General features: G+C 41.3%; 1 protein-coding gene across 8 annotated transcripts in view; it reads right to left on the bottom strand.

The window, feature by feature from the left end:
- Positions 1–14903, bottom strand: part of Bcas3 (BCAS3 microtubule associated cell migration factor) — a 460531-nt gene that overhangs the window by 381953 nt on the left and 63675 nt on the right. For all 8 annotated transcript variants that reach the window (XM_028772412.1, XM_028772411.1, XM_028772415.1 and 5 more), the window contains one exon: positions 11888–11960. In XM_028772412.1, coding sequence (XP_028628245.1) covers positions 11888–11960 — 73 coding nt within the window. The remainder of the gene's footprint in view (positions 1–11887; positions 11961–14903) is intronic.

Here is a 14903-nt window from a genome sequence, read left to right as displayed (position 1 = left end):
GGAAGGAGGGAAGGAGGGAAGGAGGGAAGGAGGGAAGGAAGGAAGGAGGGAGGGAAGGAGGGAGGGAAGGAGGGAGGGAAGGAGGGAGGGAAGGAGGGAGGGAAGGAGGGAAGGAGGGAAGGAAGGGAAAAAGGAAGGGAAAAAGGAAGGGAAGAAGGGAGGAAGGAAGTCCATCCCACTTGTATAGCCTGATTGTTATCAGAAAAAGAAAGAGTGCTGGGAAATCCCTTTTTGAAGTGTACAAATCATGTGATCCATTGTTTAGTAGAAATTCAACATCAACATCACAGGAGTTTGATAAGCAGCTGATGGAGCAGATGCATACACCTACAGCCAAACGCAAGGCAGAGAGAGCCCAAACTAGAGATCTCCACCAGGTCCCTGGCACTTGGAACTCAGCAAACCCCAGGGAAGAGGGGAAGGAAGAGTTGTAGGAGCAAGTGGGGCCAACAACATCAGAAGAACACAGCCCACACAAAAATCAACTAAGCAGGGCTCACAGAGCCTGCGAGGGTCTGAGCTATGTTCTCTGCATATGTTATGGTTGTTGGCTTGGTGGTTTTGTGGAACTCCTAACAGTTCGAGTGATGGCATCTCTGACTCCTTCACCTGCTCTTTAGACCGTCCTTCTACTGGGCTGCCTCACTCAGCCTAAGAGTCTGTATCTTGTTATGGCCCTGGGAGGCCTGTTCTTTTCTGAAGGGAAAAAGAGGAGTGAATCTTGTGGAGATGGGAATTGGAGGAGGGAGACTGGGAGAAGTGGAGGGAGGGGAAGTTGCAGTTAGCATGTATTATATGAGAAAAAATATATTTAAAAAATACTTTGATTGTCCTCTGATTCCAAAATTATGTGTGTGCATGTGCATACACACACATATACACACACACGCATATGCATGCACATCAATGCAAAGGCACACACACTACATAACCACAAACAATTTTCCAGTGAAATCAGCACAATACAAAAGACCAAAAGCCTTTCAGATGATAATGCCAATGTGCCTTTGGTTATGATATCCATTTATTGTACTGCAAATATTTTGTGTTTCTTAAATACCATTGATGACCTCAAGACAATTTTCTAGGTCCCAAAAACAGCTCTGTAAAGTCCGTCAACTCTGCAATTAATTTACTTCCTGTTCTAGGTGCAATTTCAATCCTGGAAAAGGTCCCTTTTGCTCAAGGTCCCTTCCTTTCTTTTTATCTGCACCATTCTTGCTCAATCATGACCCCTTGCACACAAACTACATAACAGCTTAGACAAAATTTAAGCTAAAATCAAGAATACTCAGACACACATGCAATCAGTGAGTGCAAGAGCTGTGATGTCACCACATCCACCCTTTCTGGCCAGACAGAAGCAGAGCCGATATTTTTAGTTTCAATACAGACAGTTACTGCATGAAAAAATCATCATAATGGCTTAGAACAACAACCATTCACTTCTGCTCAATGGACAGGAAGGGTAGTTCTTGTGAGCGTTACTTCACACATTTAAAAATCTATATTCCATTTTGGGGTTGGGTGGTAAGTAAGGATGTCTGGCTCTCTTTTTAAGTGATCTTTCACCCTCAAATGACCACGACAGAGGTCGTCAAGCTCCTGTTTAAGAACATTGGAAAAGTGCTGGGCTTGCCACAAAACTGTGAGAACCTGAGTTCAATTCTAAACACATGTGTGGCAACAGGCAAATGCTGGTAGCTCACTGACTAGCATGGCTAGCCCAATCAAAGAGTTCCATATTCATGCCAAAGGGAGAGACCCAACATCAATTTCTGACCTGTAAACAAACAAAGAAGGGAATGTCCCTATGACATGATTGTATGAGGCACACACTAATACACTGACATGCACACACCATACACACACAGGATGAAGCCATGAATCAAGCAACCATCCATTTGTGGTGTCAAGCAAGTCTTCCTTGCAAGTGCAAAGGCAAGGAAGGACAGCCTTCAAGTGACTGAAGCAGAGAACATTTCAAAATCCTATGCTATGATACTCTCTAACAAAAAGCTAAGATGTTTATTAAAATTCCAATAATGGGCCACACAAGCATGAGAAGCTGCGCCCGACTCAGAAGTCATTGTGTGATGCATGCATTTGGTTGCTGTGTTGTGGGCCAGACAGCCTGGCACCCACAACACAAAAGACAATGCGGCTCAAAACAAGATAGAACCCATCCAGGCTGAAGGATGTCCTCTGACCTTCATACACACTTGTATACACACACACACACACACACACACACACATACACACACACACTATTGGTCTAACAACAGTGCTACATACACTTTTATTAAAACAATGCCAGTTTCGCTGAGAAATTTTGCCCACAACGAACTTCCTTTGTTTGGGACAGGGTCTCACTTCTTTGGATTTGTTTATGCACCTTGCTCCCTGGGCAATCATCATGTCAACTGCATCACTGCTATCTCAAACTCTCAACTTTACAACGCAGGCCAGGGGAGTGGCTGGTGGAGGAATGGGAATGTGTAGAACACCTACAATGCCTTGCCATCCTCCTGAGTCCTCCTAAAGCCACTCTTCACCCAGCACATTCTTGGAATGGTTCTCCTTCACTGAGAAAACAACAGACTTCAGCTCTTTACGTTTGATTTTTGTTTCTGAAATTGGTGACTGTTTTATCCGATCCAGCCAAATCTCAGAAAGCACAGACTCTCAGAAATGTATCGTATTATAGCAAATGAGACCTACCTTTAAAAAATAAAGCCAAGGCTGAGAAGATGGCTCAGCAGTTAAGAGCACTAGCTGCATTCCTTGAAGAACAGGGTTCAGTTCCAGGAACCCATATGGTGGCTCACAATCACCCATAATTCCAACTCCAGGGGATCCATGGCCTCTTCTGACTTCCAGTTACCAGAGATATATATGAAACACATATATACATATGGGTAAAACTCTCACAGACTAGAAATACCCAAGATTCAACTCACAGGCCACATGAAGCTCATGAAGAAGGAAGACCAAGTGGGGGTGCTTCGGTCCTTCTTAGAAGGAGCAACTAAATACTCAAAGGAGCAAATATGGAGACAAAGTGAGGGACAGAAACTGAAGGAGGGGCCATCTAGAGACCATTCCACCTGGGTATCCATCCCATGTGCAGTCACCAAAGGTAGATGCTGATGTGGAAGTCAGGAAGTGTACGCTGATAAGAGCCTGATATAGCTGTCTTCTTAGAGGTCTGCAAGAGTCTGACATATTCAGAGGCAGATGCTCACAGCTAGCCATTGAACTGATCATGGAGTTCCCAATAGAGGAATTAGAGTGAAGACTGTTGGAGATGAGGGGGTTTGCAGCCCCATGAGGAGAGCAGCAACACCAACCAACCAGAGCTCCCAGGGTCTAAACCACCGGCCTGGGAGCACTTAGGGAGGGATCCATGGCTTCAGCTGTATATGTAAGGGTGGAGGGCCCTGTCAGGCATAGGCAGGAGATCCTTAGTCTCATGAAGGCTGGACGCCGCAGTGGGTGGGAATTTGAGGGTGGGGAGGCGGGAGTGGGGGGGGGGTAGATAGAGGTACATCCCCAGAGAAGCAGGAGGAGGGGTGAGGGGATGGGGGGTTCCTGGGGGGGAGGGATGGAGTAAGGGGATAACATATGAAATGTAAATAAAACATCCAATAAAAAACATAAAAATAAATAAATAAAATAAATGATATGTAAAAAAAAATTTTTTTTTTTTTTGGTTTTTCGAGACAGGGTTTCTCTGTGTAGTCCTGGCTGTCCTGGAACTCACTCTGTAGACCAGGCTGACCTCGAACTCAGAAATCTGCCTGCCCCTGCCTCCCAAGTGCTGGGATTAAAGGCGTGCGCCACCACCGCCTGGCCAAAAAAAAAAAGAATTTTTTTTAAATAAATAAAGTAAATATTCCTACTATATGATCGCTAGCAAATATTCTGGAAGAATATTTGGGCAAACTTATTGGGTGTGCTTGTAATTTTTCATTTTAATTTTTTTTAATTTTATTTACATTGATGTTCTGTCTCCATGTATTTCTGTGTACGGGTGTCAAATCCCCTGGAATTAGAATTACAGATAGTTGTGAACTCTCATGTGGGTACTGGGATTTGAACCCTGATGCTTTGGAAAAGTGGCCAGTGCTCTTAACTGCTGAACCGTCGCTCCAGCCTCCATTTTAATTTATTTTTATTTTCCTCCAGTTTAATCTATCTTTATATACATTGGTGTTTTTGTATGTATGTATGTATGTATGTATGTATGTATATATGTATGTATGTTATATGTGAGGGTGTTGCATACTGAAGTTACAGACAGTTGTGTGCTGCCATGTGGTGCTGGGAATTGAACCTGGATCCTCTAGAAGAGCAGTCAGTGCTCTTATGCTTACCCACTGAGCCATCTCTCTAACCACTAAATTTATAATTTTAGACAAATAAATACAATTGAGGTTGCAATATAGTATAACAGTACATTCTCAGTTTACTCAAATCCACACTGTCACCTCAGACTGAGATCCATTCACTAGGTATTAGAACTACAGTGCGCATAAGTCAAGTGTATAGTGTACTGACGCTGCCTCACCCTCTGGTGGACACGAGGATGTTTTAACTGATGAGGAGAGCTCAGGTAATGATAAATGCTGGACATGTACGCTGACTGATGCTGCCTCTTGCCTATTAACACAACGTAAACTTCTCAAGAGCTATACGACATCTGAAGCCAAGGGGAAAGTCATAGCTCAGTCCTCTTCTTTCCTCAAGATCTCCTGACATCCACAGTTACAGTATCTGTGACCACATCTCATGCAAGATGGCTTGAGGGTAAAAAGTTACACCATCTTAGAAGTGTTTCACACTCAGTATTGATGAAACAATATTGACATAGATTTTACCATTTAATCATCTACAATCTAAAGTCAGAAATTGATTTGTTTAATTATCCATTAATTTACTAATGTGTAAGTCTTTTGTTTGTTGTTGTTTGTAGTGCTGGGGTCAGCTCTAGAGCTTTGCACAGACTAGACAAACACTCTACAGCACAGCTATGAGCCCAAGACAAAATCTTAAAAAGGTAAGCATCATATTGGCTCTTCTATACTAAAATCTAGTTTTCTTTGTCATTTTATGACCTCTTCTCCTACCCTCTACCCAGACACACACCTCGTTAGCAATATAAAAGGCAGGACAGAGCCTTTTACTTGGGCAAGCTAGCTACACTGAGCTAAATCCCTAGTTGTCCACCCCTGTACTAGAATCTAGGTCTCAAATCAATGTCAATCTGCTGGCCAGTCCCATCGTAACTGCCATGCTAGTGGTTGGCATATGCTACACCAAAAATAAGTAAACCCAGTCTTTGATGGGTAAAGAGAGGCAGAAATCCAAGGGCAAAGAAGAGTCTCTACAAGCGACCTGACTGACTCAGATGACAGACCAGTGGAGGAGCTGGGGCCTAGCACAACAGCTCTTATCTACAAGCAACAAAACTGTTGGAATATTCTTGTGTAGCCTGCAGAAGTAATATTACCTAATCTGTGATTCCATTAGACCTCATAAACACAATACAAGAAGAATTAAAAGTGGCAGGCATTATTTGTAAAGGGCATTTCATGGCAAAAAAAAAGTCACATTCCTGTTATCCCAAGGATCTCCTCCAACCTCTAATGAACATAACCTTTACTAAGGTTACATAAAACACTGTAATGAAATTCAGGCAGTATTCAAGGCCTGTGAATTCAAGGCCAGCCTGAGCTACAGAACTCAGCTCAGAACAATGTTAATTTGGGGCTGGAGAGTTGGCTCAGGCTTTAAAGTGTTCTTCCAGAGGACCTGAGTTCAATTCTCAGCAGGGACACAAGGCAGCCTCCCAACCCCTTGTTACTCTAATTCCAGTTCCTCTATTACCTCTCCTGACTTCCATGGGCACCTACAGACAGAAACATACACATAAACTTCTAAAACAATAAGTTATTCACATCCAAAGAACTTCACAAATCAAAAGGTTTATACTACTGATTCTATTTCTCTGAAGGATCCTGAGAAATAAGCCCCTTATCATCAAAATTCATTCCTCAGTAAATTACCTCATCGTGGAATATGACACACTGTTCTTCCTCTAGGACATTCTCTTATTACAAATGATACCAGCATCAATGAATTGTGTTAAAAACAAATCTAATCACAGCATTGGGAGTGTTTATTAGGAAAGGAAAATACTTTTTAAATTGGAAAGGAAGACAAAGTTTCTTGAGATCTGAACTACACACAGGTGCACACGTGCACATACATACATACATATACACACACACACACGTTCATCTGGAGATTTCATATATCTATAAACATCTGTAAAGCAAAAGCCACCAATTCTCAATTCATTACCACATACTCCACCCCAAGTTCACCTTCAGCCATCCTGTAAGGTTTTTTGTGCTACTATGAATATAGCGCTGAGTTACTCTCCAGAGTTTATTTTCTTATAAATCCTTTTTTGAGACTTGCTGGATTGTTGCTGCCCTTAAAATTTTAAGTGCAGTTCATGTAAATTTTAGAAAATATTTAGATTAATAAAATACTTACAAGATTTAACATCTCAAAACACTCAGCTATGTTATTCTTGCTTTATATTAAAACCTGGCTTTCAGGGATCTGCCTCTGTATCTAAGTAACTAGTTGGTCAGTCAAGGACACAATGGAAAGTTTGCTTAAACTCAGGAATCAGCCAAGATTATGCCTTTGATGAAGCTTCCACACCCTCCTGCGTTTTCTGTTCCCCTAGATTACTCCTAGCCCTGTACCCTGTGTGATTCTTCTCCACAGTCATGAAGCCTGCACTAGTGATGCCTCACACTGCACCATCCATGGGCTCTGGATACTCACATGCCCAGGTGTTTTCAGCAGTTTCACTGCCTGGGCACTGCCTGACACATAAAGCTGCAACATTGTAGTTTCTGCCTGTGGTTCCAATTCCTCCATTAATTTGAGCTGCCACTGGAAGGTGCCACCCACATTTTTGGGTGGGTGGGTCTTCTCATTTCAAGTAACCTGATTAAGAAAATCTCTCACAGGTGTGCCCAGAAGCTTGCTGTTTCGTTGATTCCAGATCCAGTCAAGTTGAGAACCATTGCATTTCTTGAAGTCTAAACTTCTTTTTATTGCTGTCATTAAAAACGATAGGCTTTGGGGAGTTACTTGGTATGGAGCATTATGTCAGGTCAAATTAATGGAGGTCAAAGAAAGAAAGGGCTGCTTTGCTGGCTATTTGCTGCTGCTCTCCCTGGCTGACTGTCCACCTTGTCAACATTCTAGTTTCTGCCTGTGGTTCCAATTCCTTTTATAATGTCTCCAAACACACACCTACGGCCTCATAGGGTATGCCCTGTGAATGGCTGACTGAAAATGAAGAAGACCAGTGCCTGGTTTATTTATAGACCACCCTAAATACTATACAGGCCAACACCCAGAAATGGACAACTGAAGCATTTACAGCCACTTTCTGGGACAACTCTAAAGGGCACTCACTGGTGAATGAACATCTTCACAGGGAAGAATTCTGGACTGTGCACATGGTGGTATGTTTTCCTTGATTTGGCTGGATAGTCAGGACATGGAAGACCCATCCATGGAAACTGGTGAGAACAATGTTTGGGGAAGAGGTGTGTGCATGGATGTCTACAATTGGGCAAAAGAAGGAAAGATATTTCTGTTCCATATAAATTCTCATCAGAAGGTAAGTTAGCAGAGGGAGAGTCAACAATCAAGTAGACAAGACAACCCTTTCTTTGGGCAGTCAGCCTCTCTCTCCAGCCATCCTTGCCACAGCCCAATAGGCCCATGAACAAAAGGAACTAACGGTGTGGAAGTGAAGACTATGCATGAGCTCAACAACACAGATATCCACTCACCAAGGCTGACCCAACGTTGGCTGCTGCTAAGCCTCCAAGCAGAGACCAAAACTGAGCCTTGTACACTACCATTCCTGGAGTAACCAACCAGCAATCTGGTGGCCAGCTAACTACACTGGACCACTTCCACCAAGGAAAAGGCAGCACTTTGTCCTTACTGGAATAGATCATACAAACTGGGCTTACATCCCCTGAACAGAGGCAGAGAGTAGGACATCAGACTCAGAGGATTCCTCCAACTGACAGCAGTGTACTCAACCTGGGGGAAGAGGAAGAATAGAGGACAGGAAAGACCAAAGCCGGGGCTCCATCTCTGGAACCATAGGGGAAGCTCTCATTGCCTGTAGAGTAAGCTTTCAATGTGTGGCCAGTTGGAGAAGTTGTTCCTACACCCCTATAACCCCATGGATGAACTTTAGCAGAACTGTCATTAGGACCTTGGAAGGAAGAAAGACGTTGCTTTATGTATCCCCCAGGGAAGAAATTTTAGCAAGACTTGTACATAAGGCTTTCTCCAAAACTGTCTCCTATGGACTTACAGAATGCCATCATCACAAAATTTCACACAGCAATACTTCATGGGCAAGGAAGTGTCAGAGTGGGCCCATGATCATGTAATTTATCAGTCTTATCATGCTCCCTGCCACTCTGAAATAGCTAGCTTGAACCATAGAATGACCTTTTGAAGACACAGAATACCAATCAAGGGCTATGATGGCACCTGCCATTAATTCCAGCACTCAAGTGGCAAAGGCAGGCAGATCTCATTGAGGCTAATCTGGTCTACATATCAACTTCCAGGCCAGTCAGAAATACACAGAGATATACCATCTTTTAAACAACAAAATTAAGAGGCTAGAGAGATGCCTCAGTGGTTAAAGAGCACTGACTGCTCTTCAAAAGAACCCAAGCTCAATTTCCAGCACCAACATGGTAGCCAACAACTATCTGACTCTAGTTTCAGGGCACTTAAAACCTTCATACAGATGTACATGCAGGTAAAAGACCAATCTAATGCACATAAAATAAAAATAAATTACTAAAAATAAATAAAAATAAAATAAACTAGGTAGCAGTAGCCTTGAGACCCAAGGTAGGACTTTCCAGAAGTTTCTATATGAATCACCATCTACTACATGGCACTGTTTCCTTCATAGCCAGGACCCACAGATCTAGGAATCAAGGAATAAAAATGGATGTGGTACCACTCACCATTACCCACTGAGCAAACTTTTGCTTCCTGTTCCCTCCACTTTATGCTAAAGTAGAAGTTTGGGTTACAGGGAGGAGTACTCTGTCAGTAGACAGCAAACATCCCATTCAAAAGAAAGTTAAGGTTCTCCCAGCCACTCTGGGTTCCTAATGAACTTCAGTCAACAGGCTCAGTAAGATATGTTTGGAGAGGTGACTAATTCAGCCTACCAGGAACAAACTGGGCTGCTTCAGAGTCCATGTATCTTAGAACATCTCTTGGCATTACCATAGAAACTATAACACATCCCAGGCAATATAAATGGCCCACTCCGACACTTCAGGAATGAAGGTATGGTTAACCCCTCCAGTGAAAGAATCAAGACCTGTGACATGTTTGCTGGATGTGGAGGAAACACAGACTGGGTAGTAGAGATGTCAGTTATAAATACCAGCTACGGTCATGTGATGACGAGTTACAGAAAGATGAAGACTGCAATTTCCAAGAATGAATCTGTCCTGTTTTGTTAAAATATATATATATATGCTAAACAGATGTGGTTTATTTCTTCTATCTCTTCATCATGTAAGAAAACATTGATTAAGACAGTATCTGTGGTAAAGAATTTAAATCTATACCTACATATTTAGCTCTCAGATACTAAGAGATTAAAAATTCTTCAAGGTAACATATCTATTCTGGGGAAAATATTGCATTTGCAGCCATACCTGGGATAGTTGTATCATGTTAGAATGGATTATTTTTTATATTGTGGTGACCTGGAAATTAGGCATGACATAAGGAAAGGTGATTGTATGTAAAACTGACAAGGAGTGGACTTATAATGGTTGATCTTAGTTATCAGCTTGACTGGATCTGGAATCAACTAAAAGGCCTGCCTCTGAGCACACCTGTGAAGAATTTTCTCATCAAGTTATCTGAAATCTGAAGACCAATTCTAAATGTGAACAGTACCTGGCAGCAGCAGCCTAACCAAAAGGATGGCAAAGAAAGAAAGCAACTTTGTTTTGCCTGCTTGCCTTCACTCTCCCTGAGAAGTGCATCTGTCCTGATGCTACTGCTGTTGCTGCTATCATTAGCTGATTCAGAATCTCAGCTTCTTTGGTCTTCCAGCCTAGACTGACTATCACTGTTCTCTAGGGATCCTCAAGGCCCTCAACACCAGACTGAGACTGCTGATATACCCACCCAATGGGTTATCAGTCTTTCTAGTATGAGATAGCCATACTGCCCAATCCGCATTGTGCAGGCTAGTCTAACAAATGTCTTTCTAATATACATTTACTTATTATCAGTACAGAAACTCTAGTGAATCCTAGCACATATTCCATAAAGTCAACCATATTCATAAGTAATAATAATCGAGACTTCATTATTTGCCTGGATAAGATGGCTCAAGTCTGTAATCCCAACCCAGGATGCTATCAAGTTCATAGCTAGCCTAAACTACAATCATGTCTTGAAAGGGAGAGGGGGCTGGAGAGATGTCTGTACTGACTGCTCTTTCCGAAGACCCAGGTTCAAGTCCCAGCACCCATAAGTAACTACAGCTTTAATTCCAAGAGATCTGACACAGTCTTCTGACCTCCTCAAGCACCAGGCACAAAATGGTACATAGACATACATGTAAGCAAACACCCATACACATAAAAATAATTTAAATTTTTTATCTGGACATAATTCTATGTTAAAATATGTTATGTCATTTGAAAATCTTACTTTTCCAAAGCCCCATTAAGTGTACACCGTGAGTTGGAAGCACATGCAGCAACTACCAGCTGCCTGTCTAATATCCATCGGCTCATCTTCCTACCAACAAAGGGACAAATACTACTCAACTCTGCTTGCAGAGTGAACACATTGGCCATTTCAGATCATTATGAAAGAAAACTGGTTTGAAAGACTGTCAAAGCTATAGAGAATGCAGGTCACTAAAGCATCGTGGAAAGACTGCACTAGCTCTGAGCTGTCTATCTACAGACTTCTCTGTAACTCTGGACAGCACGACATAAACATATTGCTAAACATATTCCTAACTGGAATTATACAGAGGGTTAAAATTCAAGGAACACAGTGGATAACTAATTGAAAGTCACCAAAGAGAGTATAGCTCCCATTTAAAACCTGCAGGAAGCAGAAAAACACCTGAAAACAGTCCCTCATTCACAGTAGGCAGCATGAACATGACAGCACTTGATTCACAACTGAATGAGGTCAGCGAATTGGTGCTTTGAATGTGTGAAGCAGGAAGAATAGTACTCATGGAGTCACAAGGAATTAGAGAACCAAGCAATACCTCTACAGCAGCCTCAGGCACAAACCACAGCATCAATATACTGCCAAAAATTAATAATAAAATGAAATAACATTGTTACTATTAACACCTGACAGTGATTTCTACAATAAAGGCATGCATATTAATAATTAACGTGCTACAAATGCATGACCTCTTTTCTTTTACCCTGAGACTGCACTGTGATTTATCATCACATATGAAAAGAGAAAGAAAGGTGCAGGCTAGGGAAACGGCTCAGATGTTAAGAGCACTGGCTGTTCTTCCAGAGGTCCTGAGATCAATTCCCAGCAACCACACAGTGGCTCACAACCATCTGTAATGGAACCTGGTGCCCTCTTCTGGCATGCAGGCATACACACAGGCAGGCCACTGTATACATAATAAATAAATAAATCTAATAAATAAATAAATAACCAAAAGGAAGGCAGGCAGTACATGCATCACAGCAAATGCTACATGTTTAAGGCTTCAACTTAAATATCCTTACCCTGAAGATCCAATGCTCTTACAAACACCAAGAAGAGGTCGCTTATCAGCAAAGTTATCACAATTCTGAGGACCTGTCAGAAAGCATAAAACAAATGCATGTTGAGAAACTCTGGAAGATTTCCCATTACTTCAAAATCTTTCCAATAGAGGATGGAGTGGATGAGGGGCAGAGCACGTGTCTGCAATGTATAAAACACAGCGCACATGTGTCTATGTCTGTACATGTTTGTGTATATATGTATACTCACAACAGAAATGTATTCAGTATAACATTTAGCTGTACAAAATAAATATTTTAACCATTAAAGACGCTTTGAAGACGTTTTGTTTAATTGGCACCTGTTTCAATCTTAGCACCATTCTCTGTGAGATCAAGAAAACCATATCTGACAGTGATGACGAGCTCCTTAAGACTAGCAAAGGCTGGCACACACTTCTGATTTCAGAACTCAGGAGGCAGGGGCAAGTAGATCTCAGAGTTTGAGGCTAGCCTGGTCTACAGAACAAGTTCCAGGACAGCCAGGACTACACAGAGAAACCCTGTCTCAGGAAGAAAAAAAAGAAAAAAAAAAGAAAATTATGTCCACCAAGTAAACTCTACATAAACTCACCTAAGAAATTAGACCAACCCTTGCTAGATGTTAAGGAGTATAAATGCTCAAGAAATCAGACTAAACCCTAATACCGTCACATCACAAATTCTGCCAGGTTAGCATACATAGAAAAAGATTTGACTAACCTCTACACCTAATTACTGAAACAAAAGAAAACAACAAAATTAACTTGCTTTGTTTTGCCTTGAAGACAGCAACTTTCTCTGTCCTACCACACTAGTTTCCAATTTTCTTCTGTTTTTTCATTCATTATTTTTTATGTATATGGGTCTTTTGCCTTCCTGTATATCTGCGCACTCATTGCCTGCAATACTCGAGAGAGCAGAAGAGGGTGTCTGCTCCCCTGGAATGAAGTTACAGATGATTAATTGTAAGCCACCATGTGGATTCTGGGACATCAACCTGGATCCTTTGGAAAAAGCAGTCAGTACTCTTAAACACTGATCCATTTCCCAGTCCAAGTTTTCTTTCTGTTTTTTTTTTTCTTCTCCCTTTGATAAGGTCTTGCATAGCCAAGGCTATGGATCCTCCTGCCCCTACATCCCTTGGGTGCTCAAATTTAAGTTTCCTTAATAATGACTATTTACACAAGACTGAGATTAAAATAACAGTCAATGGTTCATATATTCCTGTTCAAGTCAGTAATGACACAAGAATACTCATGACTGTTGTTCTCATTCAAATCTATGCCAAAATCCCAGTCCACTAATACTAAATAAACACTGCTCCTTCATATAAAGTTGAGTGCAGAGCTGGAGAGACTCTTCAGTAGGTGTTGCTTGCCTTGAATTCAGGGGTCTGAGGTTAGTTCCCAGAGCCCAGGTTAAAAACAGCAGCATATGGGGCTGAACTGATGGCTCAGAGTTATGTTCTTGTTGGCTTTGGTTCCCAGCACCTGCATGGCAGTTCTCAACCTTCTATACCTCCAGTTCCAAAGGATGTGAATTCTCACGCTAGCCTTCTCATCAGCCACCAGGCATACATTCAATTCACATAAACATAAACAAAAACAAACTTTAAAAAATATATAATTAAAATAATATCAATATTCTATGGGTCTAAATGATGCAAAAGGATGTTCAACCACACAAGAGAAATTCCTATAACTGATGGTATATATATTCAGGAGAATGTATATTGCTGATTTTAATGTAAATCACCTAAAGAACAGAAGGCTATGAGGACACTCAGACTTTCCTCTTCATACTTCCTGAAAAAAGAGAAACTCCACATGGCAGACTTTCCCTTACTTTACTGGGAGGAAAGAATGAAAGACGAGCCAATCTGAGTGAGTGCAGTTAGGTCAATCCTTGGCTCCACAAATGCCAACCGCACACAGGACTGTCTAGTGACTGACAGTGCCCAGCCACTTCTTTTTGTCTTGACTTTCTTGGGGAGATGCCAATACGCATGCAAAACTCTATCACATACCATGTGAAAGTTTCCTTACCATGCCTGCCCTCTCACGCCATCCTAATCCGCAGTTACCAACTATGTGAGGTCAGGAGGTCTCCCGTAATACAGTTGCTATATTTTAAGGTGTTGGTATGTTTGTTTGTTTGTATGTATGTATGTGTGTATGCATGTATGTATGTGTTTGTTTATTTTGGACACACGGTCTTTCCCTGTATAGCTCGGGCTGGCCTAGAATTTGCTTTATAGACCAGCCTGGCAGGCCTTGAGCTCAAATAAATCTGCCTGCCCCTGTCTCCTGAGTGCCACTGACCTGGTCAAAATTCTTTAGATCAAAAATAAATAAATAAAACTAATAGCTTATCTAGAATGATCTCATAGAAGAGGAATAGACAGTAATGCAAACAGATGGCTCATCAACTGATCCTTCATATATATTATTCCTAATACTTTGGATAAAAGTTTGTTTGCTGGGAAAGCCTGACACCTAAGATAAATCCCCAGAAGCCACAAAAAGGAGAGAACAAATTCCCAATAGTTGCCCTCTGACCTCCATATGTACTTCCAAGAGACATATATGCAACCTCTCTCCCTCCCCTCCCTACTTCCCCTTCTTCTTTCTCTCACATACATATTCTCTCTCTTTCTCTCTCTCTCTCTCTCCTCTCTCTCTCTTTCTCTCTCTCTGTCATACATACAATCGTACAAACAATATATAAAATAAATTTCTTAAATACTTTCCACTTAAAATGTAACTAGTCCTATGAAATTATATTTGTCAAACACTAGATTCAAATTTTGATAAATTTATCAAAATTTAATTAATCAAAATCATAAATTCAAAAATTATTGAATGCACAAATATTACAAATACTGCAATTTTATCCTACATTTACACTCAGGGATGAGAGATAACTTACATACATGATTACTTACTCCAGAAATGTTTAAAATAGTGAAGGAAGAAAGAGTCAAATGTGTGGGGAA

Source organism: Grammomys surdaster, unplaced genomic scaffold (genome assembly GCF_004785775.1).
Source record: "Grammomys surdaster isolate TR1022 unplaced genomic scaffold, NIH_TR_1.0 213, whole genome shotgun sequence".
NCBI lineage: Eukaryota > Metazoa > Chordata > Mammalia > Rodentia > Muridae > Grammomys > Grammomys surdaster.
The sequence above is the reverse complement of the archived record's forward strand: the minus strand, read 5'-3'. Positions and strand labels throughout refer to the sequence as shown.